The following is a 27,659-nucleotide window of genomic DNA, read 5'->3' on the forward strand; positions in this document are numbered from 1 at the left end:
AGTTTAAGATCCTCATCCTCTCTTTTACAGCCCTCCACGGTCTTGCTCTTCCCTACCTCTGTGGCCTACAATAACCTCAACAACCTGCCCACTCCCCATGCTCAGCGGGCACTGGCCTGCTCCGGGCCCCCACCCTACCATTGGAGGTCAGGCCTTCAGCTTTGCTGCCCCCCCACCCTCTGGAACACCAACTCGGAGCACTGCAGCCTCACCCCCTCCCACCCCTTGTGAAGACCTTCCTCTTCGACTGTCTTCAGCCATCCTCATCCTCCTGCCCTCCACCTCCGGATACCAACCCATAGATTGGGTGCAAACCCGTGTCTGTGCAGCGCCTCGGGACGTCCCCCCACCCCATGAAAGGCGCTGTGTAAATGTTCTTGTCTATTCAGGTCCGTAAACCCGGTGCTGACCCGGTGCTGCCCATCCTCACCTCACTCAGCCCAACCCTGCAGTCAGCCATGTGGGCACCGCGTTCTTAGCAACCGTCAGCGTGGCCTTGGTTACCGCCACACCTCCCAGCATGCTGCGGGGGACCCTTGGTTACTGCCACACCTCCCAGCATGCTGCGGGGGACCCTTGGTTACTGCCACACCTCCCAGCATGCTGCGGGGGACCCTTGGTTACCGCCACACCTCCCAGCATGCTGCGCGGGGACCCTTGGTTACCGCCACACCTCCCAGCATGCTGCGGGGGACCCTTGGTTACTGCCACACCTCCCAGCATGCCGCGCGGGGACCCTTGGTTACTGCCACACCTCCCAGCATGCCGCGCGGCGCCCGCTCAGTGAAGGGAGGAAGATGGTGGTCAGTGGGCAGGTAATGAGGCCTCTCTGTTGGCAGCGCGGGCCCCGCGGGGGACTGTGGCTGAGGAGAGTTACAGTAATTCCCCCCCTCCCTCCCCCCGCAGCGACTGTACACGTGGCGATGTTGGTGGGTTATTCGGTCAGTTACCATAGAGACTGACTGTTGGCCACACGTTTGTGGCTTCAACCAAATTCATCATCAAATAACCCCCCTATACCCACCCCCACACCTCCCACCTCCCCCCTACACCTCCCCCCCCCACGCAGATGACAGCCAACTCTATCTTTCTGCCTCCACCCTCAACTCCACTGCTGTCCTGACAGACTGTCTGTCGGACATCAAGTCCTGGATGAGAGCAAACTTCCTACAGTTGAATGTAAACAAGACTGAGGCCCTCCTGATTAGCTCCCGTCAACGCCTCAGGCTCTGGCAACATCAACTTCCATGGTTGCACACTACAACTCACCAGCCAGTCAGGAACCTGGGTGTCTTGTTCAACCCTCAACTGTCTTTTCTCCCCCACATTCAAGCCATGAGCCGCTCTGCCTTCCCTCACCTCCGTAACATCGCCCGACTCCGCCACTACCTCACCCCTCAGGCCACTGAAACTCTTGTTCATACTTTCATCACCTCCAGGCTCGACTGTGCAAACGCTCTGCGTGTCGGCCTTCCCAACTCCTCCCTCCACAGCTGCAGGTAATCCAGAACTCTGCAGCCCGTGTCCTCTCCCGCACCAAACTCCGTGACCCCCATCTCCCCCACTCTCACCTGACTCCATTGGCTCCCTATCCTTCAGAGGATCCAGTTCAAGATCCTGGTCCTCACATACAAAGCCCCCCACCTCTGTAACCTCCTAACCCCCTACCAACCCGTCCGCTCCCTCCGCTCAGCCGGCTCTGGCTGCTCCACGTCCCCTGACCCACCCGCCCCACATTGGCGTGAGAGCCCCCAACCCCCATCCCCCAGTCACTCCACCTCGCCCCCCAATTAGCCTCCTTCAAATCCCGCCTCAAGACCCTCCTCTTTGACTATGCCATCGGCCACCCCCCTCCCCCGACCCCAGCTCGGGTCTGAAATCCTGTACTCTGTCCAGCGCCTTGGGACGTCCTTTCAATGTGAAAGGCGCTGTACAAATGTAATCTTGTATACTTTTTATATTGAGATTTTTTAATTTTCACGTTTATCTTTTAACTTGTGATTTTTTTCTATTGGGATACAGTACACAAATGTCATAGAAGAGTACATTGTTCCTTGTTAAGAGTGCATTTTTTTTTGATTCCTTCTTCTATGCCGGAACAATTCAAGTCATTGCTGTGTTATTGTAGAGTGTAGATGGAAGAATCGAGAACGCATCCTTATCACATTGTAAAATGATACAATAATACCAATACTTTACCATGATGTTTATTATCAACAGTTTTGCTTGATTAGAGCAGTGGCCAGATCTATTGATATAATTGGCTTTATATCTGTAAAATACAGGTGTTTATCAGATTTAGTTGTATGTTTTGAGGATAGTGATACGTCTGGTTATACAGCACTCACTGTTACAATATGGAAGTGTATGATCAGCAGAGTAAACTAACATTTTCAGGTTAAAATGGAGAAAGAACAGCAGCGAAACACTATTGTTTTCAACTCATCAAAGAAAGAACTTTTTAATACCGGAAGTGGGTACAAGTCATTACAGAAGAAACTTCGGGCTAACTGGAAAATACAAAGGCAAGTGTTGCATTTGGATTATTGCCTGTTCATTGCGGACTTTCTAGTCTTGTATTTTTCCATAAGGATAGAACCAACTGAATGTTAGTATTATTACCTTTAGGAATTGGATTTTAAATCATAATTACCCCATGTCCAGTTAGTAATTAATGTAATTTGTTTATAAGCAGCTAAAAAAAAGTCTTAATTATTGTGGACTATTTTTATGCCATTTGAGACACAATAATATTTTTATTTGAACAAATAAGGCTTATATAAGGTTATAAGATTATACTTTTCTGCAGCCTTCAACTTGAGAGAGCACTGTTTCTACAGAGCGTACTCCCTGGTGGATGATTTATTTTATCCTAATTGGATATGGAAATTTCTAGAGGGCATCTAACTCCTAACACATTCCATCCTCCTGATGTGAAAGGCGATGTTCAAATATAATTTTGTTGTTGTTGTCTGCTCACTTATGCTGTTGAGGGACTGAAGTACAGAGAATATGCTGACTGGATTTTTAATGATTGGATAAGATGTTTTGAAATATAAGCACACATTTCATGCTCTAAGAGATACGTATGTCATAAAATACATTCGAGTTTGGTATCGTGACTTCAATGAAAACAACTTCTTGTGCATATTGTCTCTGGCTGTAGTTTCAAAATAACCCAGAGTAACACTCAGATCACTATATAAGAATCAGTGAGCAATCATTTTGTTTTACATTCACTTAGTGAGAGTTGTATTCTGGATGTGAAGGTTAGTCTTAATGGTTTTGAGCCTACTATCGTTTTGTGTTTATGACAGTTTCAAGGATGAAATCACAGAAGAAAAACTGATTGGTGTGAAATTGTGGATTTCAGCAGGACCCAGAGAGAAATTCACAGCTGCTGAAGTGAGTTGATGTATTAAAATATATAAATGGAGGTTTTATAAATGAACTTCAGTTAATTAGTTACTTTAGTGGTTCATGCAATTTATAAAAATATATAGTATATATAAGGAATATTTATTATTCCTTATAAGACCATATTGAAAAATAAAATCTCTTTAAAATTTTGCAAATGTGTGGAAACAATTTCTGATAAAATACCATATAGATGCAACTCAGAAAATATGCATTTCTTATTATCTGTTGCATAAGACACAAAGTGTCAGCCAACCAATACACCAGAGTTTAGATTTTATCTGCAAGTAATTGTATCTTTGGCTTCACAAAGTAAACCTTGCTGAGGACTTTGTTTGAAATGGCAGTTAATTGTTACAGCAGACTCTGTCATTAAAAGATTGCTAATGTTGCCCACATTGAGTTTCACATCTCTATAAGTGTTGATTGTACCTCCAACTGAATATGTTGGAAAACAAAATGAAAATCGGTATGGTTTTATGCAACATAGCAGTGAAATTATTTTACCCAGAATTTGCGATTGCATTATTTTTCATCAGTTTGAAGTATTGAAAAAGTATGTAGAAGATGGAGGCGATATCTTGGTGATGCTGGGGGAAGGTGGAGAATCTAAATACGACACAAACATAAACTTTTTGTTGGAAGAATATGGAATTATGGTAAACAATGGTGAGCATTGTAACTTTCATTCTTCAGCTTTTTTTTCATTTGAACTCAGTTTCCGCACAAGGATTTAACCCATAATTTAATTTTTGTTTTTAAGACGCTGTTGTGAGAAATGTGTACTACAAATATTTCCATCCCAAAGAAGCACTAATATCTAATGGCGTTTTGAACAGGTAAATCTTCTTTACCCTTTAATTATCTCAGTATTACATGTTGGCTCTAGTGATGTTTGCAAAGTAGGTAAACATAATTATCATTTGGTTGCTAGGCTACTCTTTCCATTAATTGCATTTTGGGGAATGGGTGCAAGAAGCAAATAATCCAGTGACTTCTTGCTTGGTAAACTCAAAAGGTACAGTTTGCTGGTTTAATAATTTTGTGGATCGTCAACAACAACAAAAAGTTTACATTTGTATAGCCCCTTTCACCAATATTGTGCCTGTTCACCAAGTGTTTGTTTATGGCAGCACAAAGATTTGTGGAGGTTATTTTAAAAAAAAATCCTTACAGTTTAATAACTTTCCCGACATCAATAAGGAACTGATGAGTGCGTGCTCTCTAGTGGCCGATCCATGACATATAAATTCCTTCCAAACACAGTAGGTGACAAATTCCTTTGAGAAGGGTTGACAACATGCTTATTATTGGGGGAAATCCATATTTATCTTGCTCTCCTTCATGCCAGAGAGCAGGTTTAAGGTATGTTCTTATTTGAGAATGAGAAGCAAATGCGAATTTTTCTGCTTTCTAATTTTTTTCTGTAAAGCTGAGTGTAAAACGGATAAATATGATTTGATCTTAATCCTATTAATCATATACATAATGTAATGTATTAGAGTTTACTGTGAAAATCCTGCACTTAAAACCATGTAACAGAAAACAAATTGATGTTCACAGAGAAATCAGTCGAGCTGCTGGCAAAGCTGTGCCTGGAGTGATGGATGAAGACAATAATGGAAACAACTTACAGTAGGTTTTTTGCAAATTTAATAAAATAGAATTACGTGATCCATTTCTCTATTTTGTGCTTCCTCTGTATGCTGGTTTTTTTTTTACTGCTTTGAATGCATATTTTAAGTCCTTTTGTAGAAAAATTGCAAAGAGGCATTTTGGCGCAGAAAATGAGGATTAAGTCATCAAAATACAAGTATTATCATTATTGTATCACATGCCTTGATTTGCCCTGTGATTGATTCTGTGATACGCAGTCGTCTTACTCGGTATATTGACCCTCTTTTACGTTGTCCTCGAGTGGTAGACTTCTGTTTCAACATAAAGATTATTTGGTGATGAAACCATGTGTAGTTGCAAGATGGTTATCCCTGTATTATTGGTAATACTGTTAATTACATCCTTTAGAGCCCTGACATTTGTTTATCCGTTTGGTGCCACACTGAGTGTAATGAAGCCAGCTGTTGCAGTGTTGTCGACCGGCTCTGTGTGTTTTCCTCTCAACAGACCTATTCTGGCATTCTACCAGGCCAAGGTATTGTTTGAAAAAAATATGGAATAAGAAACTTGCAGTTTTAATTCAGTGAAAGTAAATTGTACAACTTTCCAGGATGTCAGTTAATGTGACATTGGAGTATCACTAACATCAATGTAATACGTCATTCAGTACATGCCTCTTATTGAATGTGATCCTCCTCTTCAGGGTTATGGAAGAGGCAGAGACAATGGTGTGAGCTTCTTCCACAGATTAGAATGAAACATGGTTTTCAAAGACTGAAATATAGTGTTTCCTTCCAATGTTACTCTTGTCACTGCAGACACATGTTAAGCGCTTGACTCCAAACCCAAACATAGTGTCGCTCAGTTGGACTGGGCTGCGTCATAGGCGATATTGCCTCGTATTAAAATGTATAACGTTTCTCTGAACAGAACAAAGGTGGGAAGTTGGCTGTGCTGGGCTCTTGTCACATGATCAGTGATCAGTACTTGGACAAAGAAGAAAATAGCAAAATCATGGTAAGTTTTTTTTTGGGGGGGGTAAATGTCAAGAAAAAACACTCAATGATATGGTGTTAGACACTAAAACTATGTTGGCAATTATTCCCTGTTTGGGGCTTAGAGAGTTAGGTGGGTTTATGAGGGCTTGTCTTCACCAAACTCTGGTCACCATTCACACACCTCTTCTTGGCTGCCTTGCCATATTATTTTTCTTGCATTTAGAGAACATACGCACAGTTTTGCAGTTAACAGACACATGTACCGTACCATGCAACCAACCAAATGTGCAATGATTTCACAAAGTATGTCATATGGGTGGGGAAGGGGGCTAACAAGTTTGTGTTTTTGTATATCGGCAAACTGTAAATTATTCTTATTGGCTGATGATATAAATGCAAAATAAATTCCTGATGGCATTTGGATTTCAGAGATAACTTCTGAAATTTTGTGGCTGATCTAATATTTCCTTTTGCTTCAGGAAGTTGTTTTTCAGTGGCTCACTACAAACGAAATCCAGTTGAACCAAATAGATGCAGAAGATCCAGAGGTAAACTGTGTGCTTTGTCTCTTTGGTGGAAGTGATGTTGAAACTGTCTTTGTCCTCAAAAAATGTTAACTTTGTTAACTCAGTAATTTTCCAAAATGGTAGAAAACAAAGGAGTTGTTTACATCTGGATATACCCAGATGAGACATTATTAATAAACACTGACAATTGATACTCTGTGTATAAAAATCTTACCTTGTTTAACTATTCAAACTGTTGATGAAAAACTCACCCTTTATTTTTTGAAGATTTCAGATTACACCATGCTGCCGGACACAGCTAAATTGTCTGAAAGAGTGAGGGTGTGTTTGCAAGAAGGGGATGAAAATCCACGAGATTTTACCACTCTGTTCGATATGGCGGTCTTTAAGTTGGATACAACAGCTCTTCCAAAAGTTATTGAGTTAGTATCATATAATAATAATACTTGCATTTGATATAGCACTTTTCACGTCTTCTAGACGTCTCAAAGCGCTTCACAGAATAAACTGTAAAGTGAATTGACTATATTTGTGGGCAAAATATAGAACAACAGCTGCTTAGTACAACAATCAATCCATTTGTATCTGAATTTGAAGATTTGAGTAAAACAACAACAAATTACACTTTATAGCACCCTTCACGTCGGAAAGAGTAATTTTTATAACAATGGCTAGCACCCCAATTTGTTGATTGTTTTTTTTTGCTGTGTTACACCAGAGGAAGCATGTTCATATACCCATCATTTCCTATATGATTTGTTATCAATCTGATCTGAGCCAACAGGAAGAGATGCCATAGAGAGGGAAGAGAAAACTGGAGGACAATTTAGCCGAGGCTCCATCCTTACAATCTTATCTCAATGATAATTTAATGTAATCTCAGAGACCAGGAATGATGTTTGTCTGCTGATAACATTGTCCGTGGCAGCGTAAATCCAAAAACAGCTATTTCAGTCTAAGTTAGAATTACTACTAATTTAACTAAAACTGACTAACTTTTGAATAATATGCCAAATTTGTATGATAAATTAAGATACTTAACATTCCAGCTCAAGGGGAATTTATTCTTCAATTTGGAATAAAATAAACTTGAAAATATGCTTTATTAAGAAAAAAATACAAATGTAGGTAAAGTTAATTTTAGATGGCATGTGAACTTACTAACCCTTCCTACCCTGAGAATTAAAAATTTGTCTGAATCCAATTGATTTTGCAAACCAGAGGACAATAAATGTCTTGTTGAAATGTGGATCATAGATCATTTCAAATGCAGTCTGATGGATGGCTCACTTTCATTTGTAAAATCTTCAATGTCTGCGAGAGTCATGTTACTTGCAAACTTATTGGATTTTCATTGTTTTGGTCTACAGTGCGTATGAGCAGCTAAATGTGAAACATGAATCACTCCAACTGATACAACCCCAGTTTGAAACACCACTTCCCACATTGCAACCAGCGGTAAGTACAGATCAACAGAACCATCCACCGGAACGTGTGAAAATATCACATATAAATTAGCTTCATTTGTGGTGCAGTGTTCCCTTGGTAGTTTAAAAATAAGAGAAATTAGTAAAGCTTAGCTTTAGCATCATTGGAGCGTATTACATTGAAAATAATCCCAGATGAAAATGGGTCCATTGTTTGTCGTTGACAGGTTTTCCCTCCTTCCTTTCGAGAGTTGCCAGCACCAACCTTGGATCTCTTTGATCTGGATGAAACGTTTTCATCTGAGAAAGTTAGACTTGCTCAGCTGACAAATAAATGTAAGCAAACAATATTACAGTTCTGTCATTTGTTTCTTTATTTTTAGGCAATTACTTTGTTGAAGCATGTCACTTATGCCACATCACATTTGCTGATCAATATTGTGTAAATTAAGGGAAAAGACTGCTAGGTTTCCCATTCTTAATTGTGTCCGCTTGTGTGTTTTAAATGTTGGTTTGGACGTCAAGTTTGTCCTCTAGAACCAGGATAGCCTACACACACTGGCCACTTAGGCAAGGAACTAGAAGCACTTGATTTTCAACTTCTATTTAAACTTTTCTTTTGGAGGAAGGTGGGTGAGACAGTATTTCTCCCATTGACTGCATCAATATTTAAATGGCCAGTTTTTGAGTCACATTTCCTAATTTGTAGTGGAATTCTTCTGGTTGGTTGTGAATTCCACTAGTAGTTGTGTATAGTGAAGGAGTTAGATACTAAACAAGAATACAAACTGGTATTTTTGTGTGTTCTGTTTTTAGGCTCCGACGATGATCTTGAATTCTACGTTCGAAAGTGTGGCGATATTCTTGGTATCTCGAGTAAACTCCCACAGGATGATCGAGACGCAAAACACATTTTAGAGCACGTCTTTTTCCAAGTGGTAGAGTTCAAGAAGCTCAACCAGGTAAAATTAAATAGATTTTCAGTAAGGAAGCTGGAGAGTTACATGTGAAAGAATATTTAACTTTCGAGATTAGGTCTTGCAATCAGCCATTATAAAAAAATACAATGAACCCTCTAATTACGGTGTTTCTGTTAAAATTGATGTGTTCCAATAAGCATTGTCCAGTCCTTTTTTTTGTTTCTTTACAGGATCATGATCTTACCACACCAGAGAGTGGAATCACTACTTTTCACAACAACTGAACCCAAGTCTTACTTACCTTCAGCAGAACCCCGAACATCTGCACTCGGGGGCATTTAATCTCAGAGTTTGTTGACGGAAGTGATCTTCAAATATTGTTATGGTAACTGTTCTCCAGGTCAACAACTTTGGGAGGCTGATGTTTAAAAGTAAAGTTTCTTTACTTAAAACGAAACTGACATCTTTCCACCCTTCCTGCTCACAAATATTTGCCTCTGATATTCAGCAGAGCATGTCCAATGATGGAGACTCCAGAAGCATTAACTTACTTCTTCCGCAGTTTGTCATTTGCTAAAGATTAGCATCCTTATTCAAAAAAATGTATATTTTTGTATTCAAAGTTATTTAATCATTTCTCTGTATGAAGCTTCAAAGCATTTTACACTATGGTGTGTTACATTTAAGATTATGGTCATCCACCCATTTGTAAAACAACCCCATTAATGTCCATGTAAATACATAATGTTCCTAATCTGCAGTTAAATTTAGGTCACTTGAAAAAAAAGTTATAGCCCACCTGCATAATTTGATTTGTAAAGAGTGAAAAAAAATGATACTTTATCTTCAGATGATAATCTTTTCTCATTTATGCTGCATTGAATGTTTGTTCATATTTATTTCCATTCAATTATATTTGTATCTCCAGGTTGTAAATAGTTTTAAAATTACCCTTTCAAAATATTTGTATGCTGACAATAAATGCAAACAAAGATATGCGAGTAATAGTGTAATGACCATAGTGTGTGTATCGTGTCACCTCCCCCATCAATAATCCTTCAGGACCTAGAGTGAAAATGATGGATTAAGATAAGAGTTGAGAATTCTCAGTTTCAGGTTTTCCCCACAAGATGTGGCTCCCACGAGAAGCTCGTCTCTATAGAGGCTGCCAGTAATCGGAAGTTGGCAAAATAAGCAGCAAATGTGCAAAATTCACAGCATGTTAATATTTCGGGTGTGCTTTCATAAGGTTAGTTCAAGTTCAAGATTTTAACACCTTGCTATTTAAGAAGGGTGGGAGACAAAAAATGGGTGAACTATAGACCAGTTAGTCTGACATCGGTGGTAGGGAAAATTCTAGAGTCCTTAATTAGGGACGTTGTCATGGGGCACTTAGAAAATCATAACATGATTGGGCAGAGTCAACATGGCTTTATGAAAGGGAAATCATGTTTCACAATTTTTTTTTAGAGTTTTTTGAGGATGTAACTAGCAGAATAGATAGGGGGAAGCAGTAGATATGGTGTATTTGGATTCCTAGAAGGCATTCAACAAGGTGCCACATAAAAGGCTGTTGTATAAGATTAGAGCCCATGGAATTAAAGTTAATATATTAGCATGGATTGGAGAGTGGCTAACAGGAAGAAAACAGAGTAGGGATAAACAGGTCCTTCTCAGATTGGCAAGATGTGACTAGTGGAGGCCACAAGAATCAGTGTTTGGGCCTCAATTATTTACAAACTATATCAATGATTTAGATGAGGAAATAGAACTTAACATATCTAAATTTGTGGATGATACAAAGCTAGATGGGAGAGTAACCTATGAGGATGACAAGAAGAATGCAAAGGGAAATAGATAGGCGAGGTGAGTGGGCAAGAAGGTGGCAGATGGAATATAGTGTGGGGAAGTGTGAAGTTATTCACCTAGGTAGTAAAAATAGAAAAGCAGATAATTTTCTAGAGGGGGAGAGACTAGATAGTGTTACTGTTCAGAGAGATTTGGGTTTCCTTGTACACGTCACAAAAAGTTATTATGCAGATACAGCAAGCAACTAGGAAGGATAATGGCATGTTCGAGTTTGTGGAAAAAGGGTTAAGAGTACAAGAGTAGAGAACTCTTGCTGCAGTTGTATAGCCTTGGCGAGATCGCACCTGGAATATTGTGTGCAGTTTTGGTTTCATTTAAGATAGGACATACTCACCTTAGAGGGTGCAGCGCAGATTCACTACGTTGGTACCTGTGATGAGGGGATTGACCTATGATAGGTTGAGTAAACTAGGCCTATATTCTCTGGAATATAGAAGAATTAGAGGTGATCTTATAGAAATCTTGAGGGTCTTGACAGGGTAGATGCCGTAAGACTGTTTCCCCTGGTTGGAGAATTTAAAACTAGGGGTCACATCTCAAGATTAAGGGTCAGCCTTTTCGAACTGAGTTGAAACTTCTTCACTCAGAGGGTAGTGAATTTGTGGAATTCTCTCCCCCAGAGGCTGTGGATACTCAGTCCTTGAACATATTCAAGACTGAGGTTGATAGATTTCTAAAGGATTGAGGGATACTGGGGATAGGGCTGGTAAATGGAATTAGGTTAGAAGATCAGCCATGATCTTATTAAATGACGGGGCAGGTTCGAGGGGCCGAATGGCCTACTCCTATGTCTTATGGTATTAAATTTCCGTTCAGTGCTTTAGAGGCAGCTTTTGAATGCAGTTAATTTACTTGAGAAAGTGCTAAATAGACAATAGATTTAAGTAATTGAAGCAATACTTTTATTTACCCCACACACATACACACCCCCACACAATTATTACCTTTGAAATCAGTGATCAATTACACCACAGGAACTGAAGTTCAGTAGTCACGAAGCAGGATTATACCCACACTGTGTCCCATGTGCCTATTTTAATTCCCTCCAGACACTTTGTAAGTTTATGGTCCAGACGAGGTAAAGCAGGATCCTGAATAGATGGAAATTGTTGGGAACAAAGTGAACATTGAAGTCAGTCACCAGATTGCTCCAGTTTCATTCTGACCGACCAGAAACGCATCAAGTTGGCAAAGAGACTAGAGAATTGCAAGAGGGAGTGAGGCAGGTCAAGAAGGCATCAACCCTTCGGTTCTTGCACCAGCGCAGGTTCAACATGATGAGGTTGAATGTCCGACGTGTCCTCCAAAGCAGAAGCAATCTTCAGGACCCCCGAGTGGTCAGTGGCTTCTTCTATGGACTGGTGGGCGATGGCGGAGATCTCAGTTGGTTTATACCAATGCACTTGCAAATTCTTCAGACCAGAGAGCGGGGTGGAGCACAAGTTATCCAACAGATCCACAGCGAAGCAATTGGAGGCCCCGGGGGAAGGTCCCCGAGCTTCAGTGCTCAGTGTCTCTGCAGTGGGTGGGACAGGGGGAGATCTCGGTGGAGAGACACACATAGAGCCACAGCCATTCCCTCGCCAGTGTAGAGGATCCGCATTAAACACCGGGAGGCTTTCAAGTCGAGGTGATGGAGGAGCTAAGAGGTTGGTTTTGCAAAGTTGCCCATCGCTCGTACCGTCGACTCTCGGGGAGCCTCCAGCACCCCCGGGTGGGGCTCCCCCCCTCTGCTGGGGACTGGGGTCGCTCTCCTCGTTTGGGCAGAGTTGGCTTTCACAGTTGAGGGACAGGGTCACGTCCTGTTGGTCAGAAGCTGAGAGACTCGAGGAGCTGATGGCAAAACCTGTATCTAATGTGGAACTCAGACTGGAAAAGCGCAGCTTCCATTCGGTCTCCATCGTAACGGTTCCCACCGCCTAAAAACCTCCTCTTCTCTCCTCTTCGGGTGACTTTCATTGCATTTCAAGTGCAGTCACTTCTCCACCGCTGCACTTATTGCCTTCAGGTGCAATTCATTTGAATCCCGGAACCAATTAACACGAGTTGATTAGTAATTCCAATCAATGGTGTGAAAGTAACAATGTCAATCAGATTCCCACAGACTGAAGGCTCCACTTGTTTTATCCTCAAAATACATATATAATGTACTCCTTCAGACACACAACTCAACTGTGTCAATGTCACTGTGTGACCTCAGCACTAACCAGAAAGTTCTTGAAAGCTGTCAAATAAATCAACAGATGTTCAAAGTCCCCCTCTCCCCCCGAGAGGGAAAGGCAAATGGGCTCCAAAACCAGAATGGGTTGAAGTTGATGGATTTCTAACAGGAAGATAAGGGAAGTCCTTCGGGTTCGGTTTTGGTGCCAGAAATCACTCACTGTAAACCGTCACTCACGGACTCAAATGGTATCTTATAGAGTTGTCCACTCAGTAGTTCAGTAGATGTTGTTGTTGTTGTTGTTTTGGGCGATAAATGGCTCAATTCTAAAGAAAGGGTCGTTTGCAACATCCACATCAGGACTGGAATTGTCAATGTGTTGGGGTGGAGACCCCCCTCACCCCTCCCCTCCACCTCCCCCTCTCACCCCCTCCACCTCACCCCTCCCCCCCCCCCTCCACCTCACCCCTCCCCCCCCCTCCACCTCACCCCCTCCCCCCCCCCCCTCCACCTCCCCCCTCCCCCCTCTCACCCCCCCTCCCCCCCCCTCCACCTCCCCCTCTCACCCCCTCCCCCCCCCCCCCCCCCTCCACCTCACCCCTCCCCCCCCCCCCCCTCCACCTCACCCCCTCCCCCCCCCCCCCCTCCACCTCCCCCCTCTCACCCCCTCCCCCCCCTCCACCTCCCCCTCTCCCCCCTCCACCTCACCCCTCCCCCCCTCTCACCCCCCCCACCTCACCCCCTCCCCCCTCTCACCCCCCTCCACCTCACCCCCTCCCCTCAAAACATCTTCCGACCTAGAAAACGGCTGATTTGCAGCCGAGAGCCCCGGGAATGGATGAGAGCCCGGGGGGGGGGAGAGCCCGGGGGGGGGAGCGGAGGGGGGAAATACCAGAGATTAAAGTACATTGTTATGAGCCAAAGTCCCAACAAACACGAGCCCCAAAAAATAGCCCCAAAAATAGCCCCAATGCCCTGTGTGTTGGCAGTTGCGGAGACACTGTATGTCGGTCAGTGGTTTGACACCGCGTAAAGGAAAGGTTTTCAAAGAGGAAAATAAACCACAAGAAAAAGACATTTTGTTGGTATTGTTTTTAAAGGAACAAAAACAAAAACCGCCCAATTGGGCGCGAAACCGCCCACTGCGCAGCAGCAACAACAGCGCATGCGCCGCCGCCAATGGCACCAGAGGGCGCGGATTTGGCGGGTTTTTCAGAAAATAAGGAGGGAGAGAGGGAGAGAGAGAGAGGGGGAGAGGGAGAGGGAGAGAGAGAGAGGGGGAGAGAGAGGGAGGGGAGAGGGGAGAGAGATAGAGAGGGGGAGAGAGAGGGGGAGAAGAGGGGGAGAGGAGAGGGGGAGAGAGAGGGGGAGAGGGAGAGAGGGAGAGAGAGAGGGGGAGAGGGAGAGGGGAGAGAGAGAGGGGGAGAGGGAGAGGGGAGAGAGAGAGGGGGAGAGGGAGAGGGGGAGAGAGAGAGGGGGAGAGGGAGAGGGGGAGAGAGAGAGGGAAGGAGATAGAGAGAGGGGGAGAGAGGGAGAGAGAGAGGGGAGAGTGAGAGGGGAGAGGGAGAGGGGAGAGAGAGAGGGGGAGAGGGAGAGGGGGAGAGAGAGAGGGAAGGAGATAGAGAGAGGGGGAGAGAGGAGAGAGAGAGGGGGAGAGAGGGAGAGAGGGGGAGAGAGGGGGGGAGAGAGGGGAGAGGGGGAGAGAGAGAGGGAAGGAGATAGAGAGAGGGGGGAGAGAGGGGGAGAGAGAGAGGGGGAGAGAGGAGGAAATGGTGTAACACACAGCTGCCGCTGCCGCTGCTGCTCGGAGACACAGAGGAGGACGGGACCCCCCCCCCCCCCCCGGCCACTCGCCTGACCAGAGTCCGGGCTTGTAAACAGCTGCCAGGCCGCAGCCCCCACCCTGGACCCCCTCACCCTGGACACCCCCACCCTGGACACCCCCACCCTGGACCCCCCCACCCTGGACCTCCCTACTCCCACCCTGGAGTTGTCTCCCTCCCTCCCCCACCCTGGACCTCCCCTCCCCACCCTGGACCCCCCCTCCCCCACCCTGGACCCCCCCTCCCCCACCCTGGACCTCCCTACTCCCACCCTGGACCTCCCTACTCCCACCCTGGACCTCCCTACTCCCACCCTGGAGTTCTCTCCCCTCCCCTCCCCCACCCTGGACCCCCCACCCCCACCCTGGACCTCCCTACCCCCACCCTGGAGCTCTCTCCCCTCCCCTCCCCCACCCTGGAGCTCTCCCCCCTCCCCCCCCCCACCCTGGAGACACCGACTCACTGGTGAGTGAATCATTTCTGTGTTTGAGAGAAATTTTGTGTTTTTCTTTTTCATTTTTGCATAAAATAATAATCCTTGTATTTGACCCGACGTCTGATCACGTCGTCGAGACGCCTCAAAGCGCTTCACAGGATATACTGTAAAGTGTAGTGACTGTATTTTGTGGGAGAAACGCGGCAGCCAATTTGTGCACAGCGACGTCCCCACACACAGTCATGGAGCGAGCGATCAATTGTACTTGTGGGGGACGGGACACCGGGAGAGAGAGAGAGAGAAACTCGCTTTTGTTTTTAATTAGCGCAGAGAGATCTTTAACATCTACCAGAACAGGCAGACGGGACCTCGGTTTAAGGTCTCATCCAAAGGACGTTCATGTTTAATTGCAGTCAATGTAACCGCTCTTCAGGATACAATATTTTCCAATACTTAAGACAATCCCAAGTTGTATTTATATAGCGGCCCTTATCGGGGTAGGGTCTCGGGGGGGTCTTAACAGTGGTAGAACTTGACCCGATATGGGAGAAGGTCGGATAGCTGGTGATCAAAACCAACGACTAGGTTACGAACTCGGTTCGGTGAGTCTTGGGGACAGGCCGGGGAGGTTGAGGAGGTCAGAGCTGTAGAAGAGAAGATGTTGATGGGAGATGAGAAGTACGACACTCGGTACAGTAAGTTTGCGCTCATCCAGGCCTTGATGTCTGACAAACAAGCTGACAGAATTCCAGGGACCTGGAGTCACAGCCGGAAGAGTAGAAGTAGATCTGTGTGCCATCCTCATAAAGGTGGGAGTTTACCCCATGTCTGCAGATGACATCGCTGAGAGAGAGCGTGTAAATAAGAAAGAAGGGACTAAGGATGGATCCTTGGGTTACCCTGCATTTGTAAACCAGTATAAACGGTATTACAGCAAAGATTTCTGTACTGACTGAGAGATGGACGTTTCTAATGTCATCTCTCTGTCTGTCTTTAAAAGTCTCCTGAAAACCTACTTTTTGACCTTTCTTACAGTTTACTGGTCACTGGAGACTTAAGGATATACTAACCCTAAGCTACACTAATTATACTGGCCTATCTGATTGGTATCTTTTTGCCATTTTATAAATGAAATGATCTGTGGTCTTATATGATGGATACCTGCTTGTCGCAAAAGATAACAATGCTTTATTTTGTAGGGAGGAATCGGATGAATTCTTGATTGATATGGACTGCGATGGTTCGGATTCCAGAGATGCCAGCAAGCTGTATAAAATGAAGTGGATGCCCGAAGAGGTACTTGTTCAGCAAATAGAAATAATTGATTTATTGCCGGTTAAGAAATAACTTGCCAAGGGCTTAAAGAAGCCTGCTGAAATCTAAATTGCTTTAATCTTTGGCATCACACAACTGCCTGGTTTTGATTGTGCCAACATTCGAAATTTAAGTTAAACCCTAACAGAGCAGCTCACCGCTTGATTTCAGTTTATGAGAGAAATGCAAATTATACGTAGTATCCATTCGACTATTAAAGAGACTAAAGCATGCTTTCTTACTTTGTCCCATGGATCTTTCCTTTTTAACCATAGAGTTGATTTGTCCACAATAACTACTATTTGTTCGATAACTACTTTTAAAAACGCAGTGGACGGGTATTTGAGGAGGACGGGTTTGCAGGTTATGGGGAAAGGGCTGGGGAGTGGGATTGACATTAATTGCTCCATTCAAAGAGCCGCACAGACTCGATGGGCTGAATGGCCTCTTTTTGTGCTGTACGATTCTGTGATTTTATGAATACAACCTGTATAGATTTTCTCTCAAAAAAGTTGGAAAACGTTTGTTTGGAGAGGACGAGAGAGACATTGTTCTAATTTTTTTTGGAAATTGAGCCTCTTACTGTTCCTCCTAAATCCTGCAGCTTCCTGTCATGGTAGTGGGACACTGAAATACGAACAATAGCTTTGTCTGACATGAATTCTGTGTATAGAGCACAATAACTCCATTGTATCTTCTAATTAATAGGGAAATTACAAGTAGACCAATTGCTCTTCAAATCTGGACATCAGCCTGACCATATATAGCACTACATCAGTGACATCAACTATGGTCTATTTTGAACTTGTATTGGAATTTCTCTGATGGTATTGCACGTTCTTTATCTGTGCTTTACTAGGGAATTGTGCACAACAAATCATGTGTGACTGCTTTCTCACAATCCGTTTCCACAAAGATTATGTGCTGATGTCTTCAATTCTTCCTTAATTCACTGCTAATCTTACAGCCACCACATGCTAAAGAAAGAACATGTTACTAAAGAAAGTATGAAAATAGATCAGCCTTACCGTAAAAGAAAGCTGAGTACAATGCAATAAGTGTTAGAACCATAGCAGTTTTGAAAAATACATTGTCTGTTTTGCCCATTGCAAAATTCCATACAATTGTTTATACTCAAAGTCAGGCACTCGTTAGTAGCTTAGTATTTTACATTTTGGGGTAATAGATCATTTTATGTGTTTTAGTTACCCGAATTAACTTATCAAAAGGGAGACGTTTTCAAATTTCTGTTCAACTTCTTGAAATTTTACTTCCATTTTACTTTAATGGATAATCTTCAGTGATTTAGTCATCTGCTTATGGAGGTTGCAAGAGGCACTATGTCTGCAACAGAAATATCGGTGACATACTATACAGGGGTTTATGTTAAATGTTTTACTTTTGTGTAGGATGAAAGGTTGAAGAAGTTGGTAAAGCAATATGACAAAAATGATTGGAAACTTATAGCAAGTCATTTCATTTCTCAGTAAGTATTATTTGCAGCTGTGACTTGTAGGTCGTCCCTCATCCAGTTCATCATAAGCAAAGTTAACCTGGTAGACCACCTGCACGTTATTTAATGTGGTGCTGGAAGGTTGTTGGTATAGATACAAGAATCATAAACCTTCCCTGTCCATGTTTTCTTCTGTGCTGTTGGGAAGGAGGACTTAACTATTCAATTACTCAGTGTAAAAACCTTGCCGTTACTAACCAACCCACTTGCCAAAAGCCAGAGGTTGGGATCTTGTAATTGAAGCACTCTTGAGACCTTTTGGTCCTTGGACTCCCATTTCCTAATGAGAAGGTTTAAAAGTTCCCAACTGATTATTGTAGAAACATTTCCGTTGGTTAGATCAGTGGGTGTTTCAGGGGTGGAACTTGGTCCAAAATCCAGGCCAGGTGACGGGGTGGACAATCCTTGGCCTCTGCTGGTGTGGAGTCAGGTCAGTTAGTGTTGCTTCATTTGCAGGAGGTTTGGTTTCCCAACGAAACCCTACCAAGCATTCTGTACAAAGTTGACAATTCTGCCTTCGGGTCAACAAGGCTGGATATGGCGCATTGGTGAAGTCACTCTTTGAGGGTGTGGTTGAGGGTGTTGTGGAGAGCAGCGGATGGCCTCAAAATTGTTGTCACAAAGTTGAAGAAGTGTTTCTTTCTGAGCTCACATCAGCACAATATTATTTTTTAAACAAAAACATTCTGCTTGCGACGTTTTCTATTGAAGCATTGGATCTGCAAGAATTTGAGCAATTTATTCAATTATTAAGTGTTTGCATTTCCCACTGAAGGCTATTCAAACTGCTGTGGTTTAGCTTAATTTTGAATGATTCTTAAAAATATATATTTGCCCTAATCCCCATACCCACTCATCTGTTCATGTTATTGATCAGTAGATTTTCTATTGACTTCCTTGTTTCTTCCTCAATCGGCAAGGAATAATAATGTTTAATTATTTTTACTTTGTACGAAGAGAGAATGAGTTCGGCCAAAAATACACGTTTGCGTTTTTCATTGTTTAGTCATCAACTGTTTCTGTTTGAAGAACATAACTCCTGTTGTCAGGCTCTTTGCTGGATTTTGCCACCCTGAAATTCTGGTTGCTTTTCCCGTTTGAAAAATGTTTTAATTGTTGCAGAACCGAACTGATGGTCAGTGCCAACATCGGTGGCTAAAGGTTCTCAATCCAGAACTTGTGAAAGGTCCGTGGACAAAAGAAGAAGACCAGAAGGTAATACAGGGTACAAGACGATCATTGTGATGCTTTCCATGATACTGTATTGTAGCTTGTTCTAGTATGGGTCAGTCGGTAATGAGGTATTGTTGATTTGCTGGTGTGTAGTGGTGGCTGGCTGTGGAGCACCACTGGCTTGGTCAGATGATCCCATGGTTAGTTGTAGCAGGACGAGGGTTACCTCCGATTAGAGTTATGGTATGTGCGGGGCAATCAAGGGAGAAAACCAGAAGTGAACAGAGTGGTTAGGTTATCTAATGCAATGAAAGGAAACGAGTGAATAACCTGCCCCCTTTGACTCCTCGTCTTTCAGGTAATTGAACTGGTCCAGAAATATGGGCCCAAACGTTGGTCGTTGATTGCCAGACAACTCAAGGGAAGACTTGGAAAACAGTGCCGTGAACGGTGGCACAATCACCTCAATCCCGAGGTGAAAAAGTCACACTGGACAGAAGACGAGGACAGGATTATTTACGAAGCACACAAGGTCCTTGGGAATCGCTGGGCAGAGATTGCAAAACTGCTACCCGGCAGGTCAGTAAGCCATTTATCTTCATGAGGTTTGACTGCTGCTATCTCACCGGGTTTGTAACTTGGTGTAAGCAGATGGTGTCCACCAGAATGACTAATACCCATCATTTGTAACTTTGTGCGTTTGCTGCAACTTCACATTGATTTCTCCACCCCACCACCTCGCCCCCGTGTCCACTTACATAGCTAAGTCTGACGGAGACACGGAGTTAGTTGGAATGTGAATAACTGGCAGTTCTACTGCAGAACTTTAAACAAATGGATTTCACAGTATAAGCAGAGAGTCAAGTGATTGAGGGGCATGGAGTTGACATCCCAAAGCACTTCACAGGTATTTGCTGTCAAGTGTATTGACTATTTGTTATCAGAAACAATGAACAGTTTGCGCACAGCAACTCACACAGAGAGGCATGAAGCGACTGACCAATTTACTGCAGTAATGTTCGAATCTTAGTGGACAATTACAAATGTTTTTAATCACAGGACAGACAATGCGGTAAAGAACCATTGGAACTCAACAATGAAAAGGAAGGTGGAGATGGAGGATTACTTGCAAGAGTCCGGCCAGAGTATTCCCATGTTTGTCATCGCTCATTCAGATGATGGGGAAATCCAGTGTTTTCGGACAACAATGACTGAGGTATTTTTCATTAATTTAGTGGAACCAGGTATTACCTGGTGCAATGGGGTGCCAATGGCAAATTAAAACTGTTTGTGACGTTGGTTGTCAGGTTGCACAGGACTTTTTAGCCCATCTTTCCGATACAGGCAGATTTTTCAGTGAAAAAACATTTGTGCAAGGTACATACAACGGCAAAAATAAGCGCATTGCCCTTTACTTGTGGTGAAAGATTGATTCTCACCAGGTGGGAAACTGATGAACCGTAGCTTTTTAAGTTGGCTAACCTTGCGTGTGTCAAATTTAACAACATGAATGAGGTGCATCTTTATAATAATAATAATATTAAATAATATCTTTATAATCCTGTTTCTCCCTTTCACTGTAGACACCTGTACCACAAAGCTCTGAGATCTCAGAAACATTCCCACAACCGGCATCCGTCACCGTGAAGCAGGTGAGGGGAGTCTTTGCATTGAACTGGAGAGTTGGGTAGTTTGGGTGGTTTTTGATGTACTCTGTACACTTTTAGCTGGAGTTAGATATGTAGCTGTGTTTAATTTATTGTTATTCTATTCATCCCATACAATGTGTACATCTATTGTGCTGATTTACTCAATGCATTTCAGCCACAAATTGGGGGAGTGGGTCTGAATACTGTGCACTTGTACACTGTTTAGAGTAATTTATATTGTTTGGGTTAATTTAATACCATATTTATTTACAATGCTTGTGTTCAACGATTCACATCCTTTGCATTTAGGTAGTTGTAGTTAAACCAGCATAAACCATTTTATTCCCCCGCCCGCAGGAGGACAGTTTTCAGACGGCCAGCTTGTCAGACAGTCTTCTCCAGGAAACCTCTGAGCTCAATGACAATGGTTCGTCCAGCAGCACCTCTGACGTCCAGCTGGAGCCCGAGCAGCCCAGCTGCACCCAATCCCAGGAATGCAATGAGTCGGCTGACGAGGCTTGTTGCAGTATGTTCCTGGTTGTGGATTCCGGAGAAATATTTCCTGAGCCTTCGACTGCTGAATTGTCTGAACCTTTGGAGCTTGTCCAATGTGTAAGTTATTGATTGGAGGGGGTGGGGGGGAAGATCATAAAGGTGTTCTCTCTGTCCTTCCTTTTTTGGATTGTGGGAAATATTCTATTCCTCACTCCTGCTTTGCACTGCACCCCACGCAGGCACTCACTCACTCACTCACTCACTCACTCACTCACTCACTCACTCACTCACTCACTCACTCACTCACTCACTCACTCACTCACACTACCCTAGGAAATCATTCTCACATACATTACATGTTACTGGTGCTTTTTAAGATAGATTATTATTCATTCAGAAATTGGGGAGGGAGGGATGGATGCTGTGCAATGTCTGGTTGTGGGTGTATATCTGTCTTGTTGAAGGCAGGTTTTCAGAAGCAGTGTGATATTTAGCAGCAACATGGAAGCAGGTACAGAAAGGGTCTAATTAATCACTGCTCTATTTACTTTCTCTCCTGAACTTCAGTACCCAGATGGATGGTGTGAACTGCCGAACTTTGACTTGCCAGAAGAGCCGGCCACCAGTCTAGCTAAACAAACTCCTGATAAAAAGAGCTCAGTGGCTGAGCAAACTGTAACTGAATTTCACTTTGATGCAACTTCCATCTCGGACCTGAGCAAAAGCGTAAAGAAAGGGGAACTGATTCCTATGATCACCTCCCCAGTGGCGGGCAGCTTCAGTACTCCGCCAACAATCCTGAGGCGCAAGAAGAAGACCAAGGTTACACTGTCGCCAGTTAATGACAGCAGTAACTCTAACAACAGTTCTGTGGTCATGGACACCAGTAACAGCACCATGACCCCCAAGAGCACTCCAGTGAAGAGTCTGCCTTTCTCACCCTCGCAGGTAATGTCTGTGCTGAGCACTTTTTTCTGTCTGCACAATTAATAACTGATGATCGTTAGTGTAGCTGAACCACTGTTTAGTACAACAACAGAATTACATTTGTATAGTGCCTTTCATGTCGGGAGGACGTCCCGAGGCGCTGGAACATGTGGTTTGAATTCTGTCAGCTTGGCTCACCTGGTGACGATTTCCCTTCAACTATTGGATTCTTTATAATTAATAGACGCATTTGATATAGCACCGAACATCCCTTTTCATGGAGTTGTTGTCAAGTGTAGTAACTGTATTTGCAGGCAAAGACATGGCAATATTTCCACAAACTACCATGAAGTGAATAAAGTTCTGTGCATTTGATGTAGTCTAAGGACGTTTATCCAGAGGGTTTGTAGTCAGGACACAGTAAGAAACTATAGTGTCACATAATCTTTAATATCCAGCTGAATAGCCTGGAAGGATCTCAGTTTTCAGATCTTCCAAAGGATGGCACCTCCCATTGCACAGCAGAGTGTCAGCCTGGAATCTGAACTCAAGTACTAAAATAGGGTTTGAACCCACAATTTTTTGACCCAGAAGCAAGAGCGCTACCAACTGAAGCACACTGGAACTTAATCCAACTTTTTAAAATTACTACAACAGTTGTCTTGTTTCATAAATTATTTTAGGGATAAACGTGCTATAAATTGAGTCTAATTATTGATGCTGTTGTTTCTTTCCTTCTCTTCTCCTTCAGTTTTTGAATTTCTGGACCAAACAAGACAGTCTTGATATAGAGAATCCCTCTCTCACCTCTACACCAGTCTGCAGCCAGAAAATAGTGGTCACCACCCCTCTGCAGCGGGACTACACACCCAAACTTCAGAAGGAGAATTCTGTGTAAGTAGCTGGAGTTGGGCAGCCCCTTCGTGTCACAAACTGTGAAGTTACAAACTTGGGCTAAATGTGCTGAAATATCAAGCTGTGAAGTAAATCTAAAGTACTCGAGTAGCAATGCTGAACCCCCTCTTTCCTCCCTCCTCCCCCCCTCGCCCCCTCTCCCTCCCTCCCAGAATGGTATAAGCTGTGTTCATCTTCCATTTAATCAGCTGATTGTTCACACACCTGAGGACAGACTGTGTGTGTTACTGTCCATGTGTACGCTGGATCCTGTTGAGAAGATCGTATTCCCCGCTAGCTTCTTGGAAATGCAATTCCTGGATTGCTGAGTCACCTAACTTTACCTTTGCCAACTCTCCTCCGTCAATTTTAATTCTTTTACTGACCTCTGTCTGTGTGTGTTCGGCTCGCCCAGACCAGCATTCATCCGCATCATCATTTAAGGTCTCTCTCAGTTTGGCATTTACATGAATATTTCTTTTTTTAAAAAAATATATAATATTTGACAAACCAAACCAAGGATTTGACTCATGAAAAAAACTGTTGCAGACAAAACCCGCATGTGAAATAACAGAACAGGCGGGAAGGAATCAATGAAATCTGGAGAAACCGAGTTCTCGGTCAATTGCTCTTGTAGCTTAACCAGTGTCATCCTGATGTAAGTGCTGCACAGCTGACATCTGAAATCCAGAACAAGGTGATCCGCAGAAATAAATGAGTATTTACGTTGCGCACAAGACAAAAATGGCAACTTTACACACTGCTCTGACAGCCGAACAATTAACCCTGGAGCACCTGCCATGCTAAGTGACTGCAGCAGTTAGAAACCCTGCCAGTCTGAGAATGTAAGTGCTCTGTGGCTCCCTGTTGCTGAATAATTCTTTATAAATAAATAAATAGATGTCCATGCTGCCCTAAAACAAACAGGAACTGGGAGTTGATCAGAACCAGTTTTGGAACAGATTCTGTCTATTAACCCCTTTGGCACAGCAGCAAAGAGATATAAAGCGGCTGTCAGTATAAACAGTGGAACTTAATGATTAATTGTTTTATTAGCAACACATGCAGAAATCCTCACCATTGCTTAAGAGTCTCCAAACAAAACTGAGAATTCCCTGCATCCACCTGGACATGTAAATCCAGAGATAGATTGTTGGAATGGAATGCGCTCTCTCTCTCTCCCCCCCCCCCCCCCGATAGGCCATCAAATAACGAATAGTGATGCTGTCCTTCTTTGTTTAAGGTGAACTCATTTGTTTGTCCATTTGCAGGTCTTGTACCCCCAGAAGCCGCAGATCCCTCTTGGACAGTACACCACGGACACCCACTCCTTTCAAAAACGCCCTGGAAAAGTATGGATACTTAAAGCCACGAGTAGGTATCAACCAGGACGTGCCGAATGAGGGGGTTGGGATGGGGGGAGAATTCATTCGAAGTAAGTGTTTATGCAAGAGATAATTTTTAAAAAAATACCTTTTTTTTAAACGTCCAACCAAGCCTCCGACGCCCCATTTCGAAGAGGACCTTAAAGAGATTTTACGGAATGAGGCTGATATGGCGATGCATGAAGAGGAAATGCAGGCAATCAAAAGAAAGATGTACAGGGTCAGTGTGTGCGTGAAAATTCAAGCAGTTCCTCCTTCCTGCCTCTCCTTTCATTAAGATGTAAATGGCCCAAAGAACGTTAGTCTCTGCCTGGAGAGTTAGTCTTGTTGTGAGAGAACATTTTGAGACTTTGTGTCTGGAAGTCTTAACCGGATTGAAATTCCTTTCAGTTCCTCCCTATCCTCTCCCAATTGTGCAACTCGCCACATGTGAAGTATAGCTTTTATTTGAGCAATAATTACTGCTCCAGATTTTTTAGCACATAATCCCTTCCATCACCTCACCTTCCAAACCAATTTATTGAGAGCTCCTCACGTATGGGAATTTCTGTTTTGTCTGTTATGGAGTGAGCACTTAGTTAGTAATCTCTTCGTTTGGTATGTTGGTCTGTTTGTATTTATTAGGAATCAGTTAAACCTTGTGCTGGTCAATGCTGCATGAACCATTTGGCGTTGAACCTTTTGCGACTTGATTAATAAAGCTCTAGAAATCTCAGTTTGGTTAAAAAAAAATGTTTTTAACTGATCTTGTTTGTGCAGCAACACAGACCTCCTGTGAAGAAAGTGAGAAAGTCACTTGCTTTAGACATTTTGGACAAAGATACAAGTAAAGTGAATCAAGCTTCATCCAGCACCAATAACCAGGTAATCTTTACCAGCCAGAGGAGGGGAGGGGAGACACTGTACGTTTGGTGTGGACTTTCCTGTACAGAGAAATCTGGTCATTGTGACTTTTGAACGTTTGAATAAAGATGTATTTTTTTTTGCTGTTGCCGGCTTTAAAAAACACATACAAAGAAAGAAATTCCTGACTTGCAGAAACCCACACAGTTCCTCTGTATCATGAGATGCACCCTTTTACCCCTGAGCTGCTTTTCCTGGTGCGAGGCTTCAGTCACTTTGTGTTGCCATTTTTCTGATGAGCGTTTTTCCCAACACCATAAATTCATATTACATTTCCACTGTCAGCTATCCCAGTGCCCAGAAACATTCACTTTCAGGTGCTGGATATACCCTCCAGAACCCCAAAACGCTTAATCATTCGATTGGGACAATTTCTGAGAGAGGGTCGGGTGCCGAGAGGAAAGGCAGCATTGATGGTAGAATTGTCGTATCAAACCGGGATGAAATATTTGGGTGTAAAAGAAAAAAAAGCCACTAACTTCAATAAGTTTAATATTTTGCTTTATTTTAGCCTGACCATTGTACGCTTTTTACCTTTGTTTTTCAAGCAGTCAGAAAGCTTTCTGTCAAATTCTTTGAACACCTCAACAAGTAAGAATCACAACAGTACCCTGGACACAGGGTTCATTATCCCAAAGGAAGGAGCGAGCTGTTCCTCTGTGTGCTGTAAACAGAAAACTCCAATCCGGGTATGTACTGTGAGTGCCTTCTGCCACCAGCAGGTTGTGGAGACCTGTAGCTCAGTGGTTGGAGCACTCGCCTCGCAAGTGAGGACCTGGGTTCGATTCCTGGGCAGGGCGAAACCTTCACATTTATTATGGGAAATAGCCGGGAGTTTGAGTGAGTGACGAGTTTTGTGCGTTTGGCAAGCTATCAGAGTTTCATTGTAGGTAGAAAATAAGGTGAATTTTAATTTCACGGATTTTGTTCTCTGTTTTCAGCATATGAAGTAGTTTTGCAAATAACTTTCAAACCCTTTCCTCCCTTTGATTTCTGTTTGCAGATGAACAGCGCTTGGGAAATAGTGGCTTGTGGAAAAACAAAAGATCAGCTGATAATGACGGAGAAGGCAAGGAAATACCTAGATACATTCAAAGCGTCTCAAACTTCCAGGACCTTGATTTTATAACTTGCTGGAGAAAAGGTACCTTATTTTTTGGGTACAATATTCTCTGGACGACTCTTTCAACAGAAATTACCTTGCACAATGCAGTGGGCTAAAGTTTTAAGACCAATCTACAGAAAACCAAAAGCAATGTTGCTGTTCCAGACTATCCTTTTGGAAAGTGTTCCATTTTATCACCTTGGATGTGAAGGTGCACTTATTGTGGTCGGGAGAACATCACGCAGGTGTGATTTGAACTCTGCAACGTTTGTTTGTGAACTGAAGGGAATCATATGCTTGTCGTTGGTATTAAAAATAATAAATCCTGTAACAATCGACTTTGCTGTTGATCCTTAAAAGCCTCTCGTTCCCAGGCAGGTCTTAGTTAGAGTGTTTCCAATCATTGTGGAAACAAACAAGGCTTGTGGTGCTATTGAGGAGGGTTTCCTAACGTTTTGTCGTGTTTGTCACAGCACTGGCTGATCTGGTATTTGTACAGACTTCAGGTCGAGCCTGCATTGCCTTATTCCTCATTAAAATGATGGTTCCGTTTCTGAACCAGGTCAAAAATGTCATTTAATTGTATGTGTGTCTGCTGATAGTGTGAATTAAGAACTGCCTTGTTTGATTCTGTATATATTAAACTTATCTGCAGAGATTTCAGATAAATGATTTGTGCAAACGGGTGTGTTTTGAAGGTTTAGTCTTTTAGTATGAAGTACACGGCTTGTGCTTAGAAATATGGCGACAGTTTTTCTTAGTAAACTTTCACATGTAATTTTCACAATGGTCAGTATCGCTCGAGGATCCTTCTGACTTTTGTAAAAAAAATTATGTTTAACACGATGGATTACCTCAATCAGCTGCCACCCTCCCTACACATTATCCTGCGACACGAGGAAGGCAATGGGATTGTTTTTAGACCTGTCAATCCATAATCTCTTACGACGCATGCAATTACTACAAGCACTTAACTTTTTAAAAAAAATCTAATTAGAACATTGTGGTGGAATAGCAGTGAAATAATACTGCATTTGGTCATCGGATTGTTTTTGTACTAAGGAGTTGACAAATTCTAAAAGGGATGGGGTCAAGTGATGAGAAAA

The 27,659-nt window shown here is 43.1% G+C and overlaps 2 protein-coding genes across 4 annotated transcripts; both read left to right on the top strand.

Moving 5' to 3' along the window:
• The first annotated feature begins 750 nt into the window (after positions 1 to 750).
• Positions 751 to 9,900, top strand: ift52 (intraflagellar transport 52 homolog (Chlamydomonas)). The gene is made up of 14 exons (XM_007905166.2): positions 751 to 815; positions 2,398 to 2,525; positions 3,318 to 3,405; positions 3,957 to 4,086; positions 4,181 to 4,256; positions 4,981 to 5,052; positions 5,443 to 5,569; positions 5,965 to 6,051; positions 6,512 to 6,580; positions 6,827 to 6,981; positions 7,930 to 8,017; positions 8,214 to 8,322; positions 8,803 to 8,948; positions 9,137 to 9,900. Exons 1-14 carry the CDS (start codon positions 798 to 800, stop codon positions 9,188 to 9,190), a joined length of 1,347 nt encoding a protein of 448 aa, XP_007903357.1. The 5' UTR covers positions 751 to 797; the 3' UTR covers positions 9,191 to 9,900.
• Positions 9,901 to 15,204: 5,304 nt separating this feature from the next.
• On the top strand, positions 15,205 to 26,884 carry mybl2b (v-myb avian myeloblastosis viral oncogene homolog-like 2b). 3 transcript variants are annotated; one of them, XM_042341965.1, is made up of 14 exons: positions 15,205 to 15,224; positions 16,395 to 16,491; positions 19,145 to 19,237; positions 19,554 to 19,774; positions 20,255 to 20,411; positions 20,779 to 20,847; positions 21,202 to 21,456; positions 21,907 to 22,287; positions 23,018 to 23,160; positions 24,432 to 24,534; positions 24,658 to 24,765; positions 25,305 to 25,409; positions 25,997 to 26,137; positions 26,452 to 26,884. In XM_042341965.1, the coding sequence occupies exons 2-14, from the start codon at positions 16,423 to 16,425 to the stop codon at positions 26,575 to 26,577; spliced, it is 1,971 nt and encodes a 656-aa protein (XP_042197899.1). In that variant the 5' UTR covers positions 15,205 to 15,224; positions 16,395 to 16,422; the 3' UTR covers positions 26,578 to 26,884. The 3 variants fall into 3 exon arrangements, with proteins under 3 accessions (XP_042197899.1, XP_042197900.1, XP_042197901.1); XM_042341966.1 differs by having other exon boundaries at positions 26,000 to 26,137; XM_042341967.1 differs by lacking the exon at positions 24,658 to 24,765.
• The last annotated feature ends 775 nt before the right edge of the window (positions 26,885 to 27,659 follow it).

The sequence above is a fragment of the Callorhinchus milii genome, unplaced genomic scaffold (assembly GCF_018977255.1).
Source record: "Callorhinchus milii isolate IMCB2004 unplaced genomic scaffold, IMCB_Cmil_1.0 Scaffold18, whole genome shotgun sequence".
In the NCBI taxonomy this organism is placed as follows: Eukaryota; Metazoa; Chordata; class Chondrichthyes; order Chimaeriformes; family Callorhinchidae; genus Callorhinchus; species Callorhinchus milii.

What these genes read in the sequence shown, in the direction of transcription:
- ift52 (XM_007905166.2), top strand. An exon ending in GCTCTTCCAAAAGTTATTGA is followed by an intron (nt 6,982 to 7,929) that starts GTTAGTATCATA and finishes TTTGGTCTACAG; the next exon opens with TGCGTATGAGCAGCTAAATG. An exon ending in AGTTCAAGAAGCTCAACCAG is followed by an intron (nt 8,949 to 9,136) that starts GTAAAATTAAAT and finishes GTTTCTTTACAG; the next exon opens with GATCATGATCTTACCACACC.
- mybl2b (XM_042341965.1), top strand. Translation starts at nt 16,423, where the DNA reads ATGGACTGCGATGGTTCGGATTCCAGAGATGCCAGCAAGCTGTATAAA. An exon ending in CAAAAGAAGAAGACCAGAAG is followed by an intron (nt 19,238 to 19,553) that starts GTAATACAGGGT and finishes CTCGTCTTTCAG; the next exon opens with GTAATTGAACTGGTCCAGAA. An exon ending in CTTCAGAAGGAGAATTCTGT is followed by an intron (nt 23,161 to 24,431) that starts GTAAGTAGCTGG and finishes GTCCATTTGCAG; the next exon opens with GTCTTGTACCCCCAGAAGCC.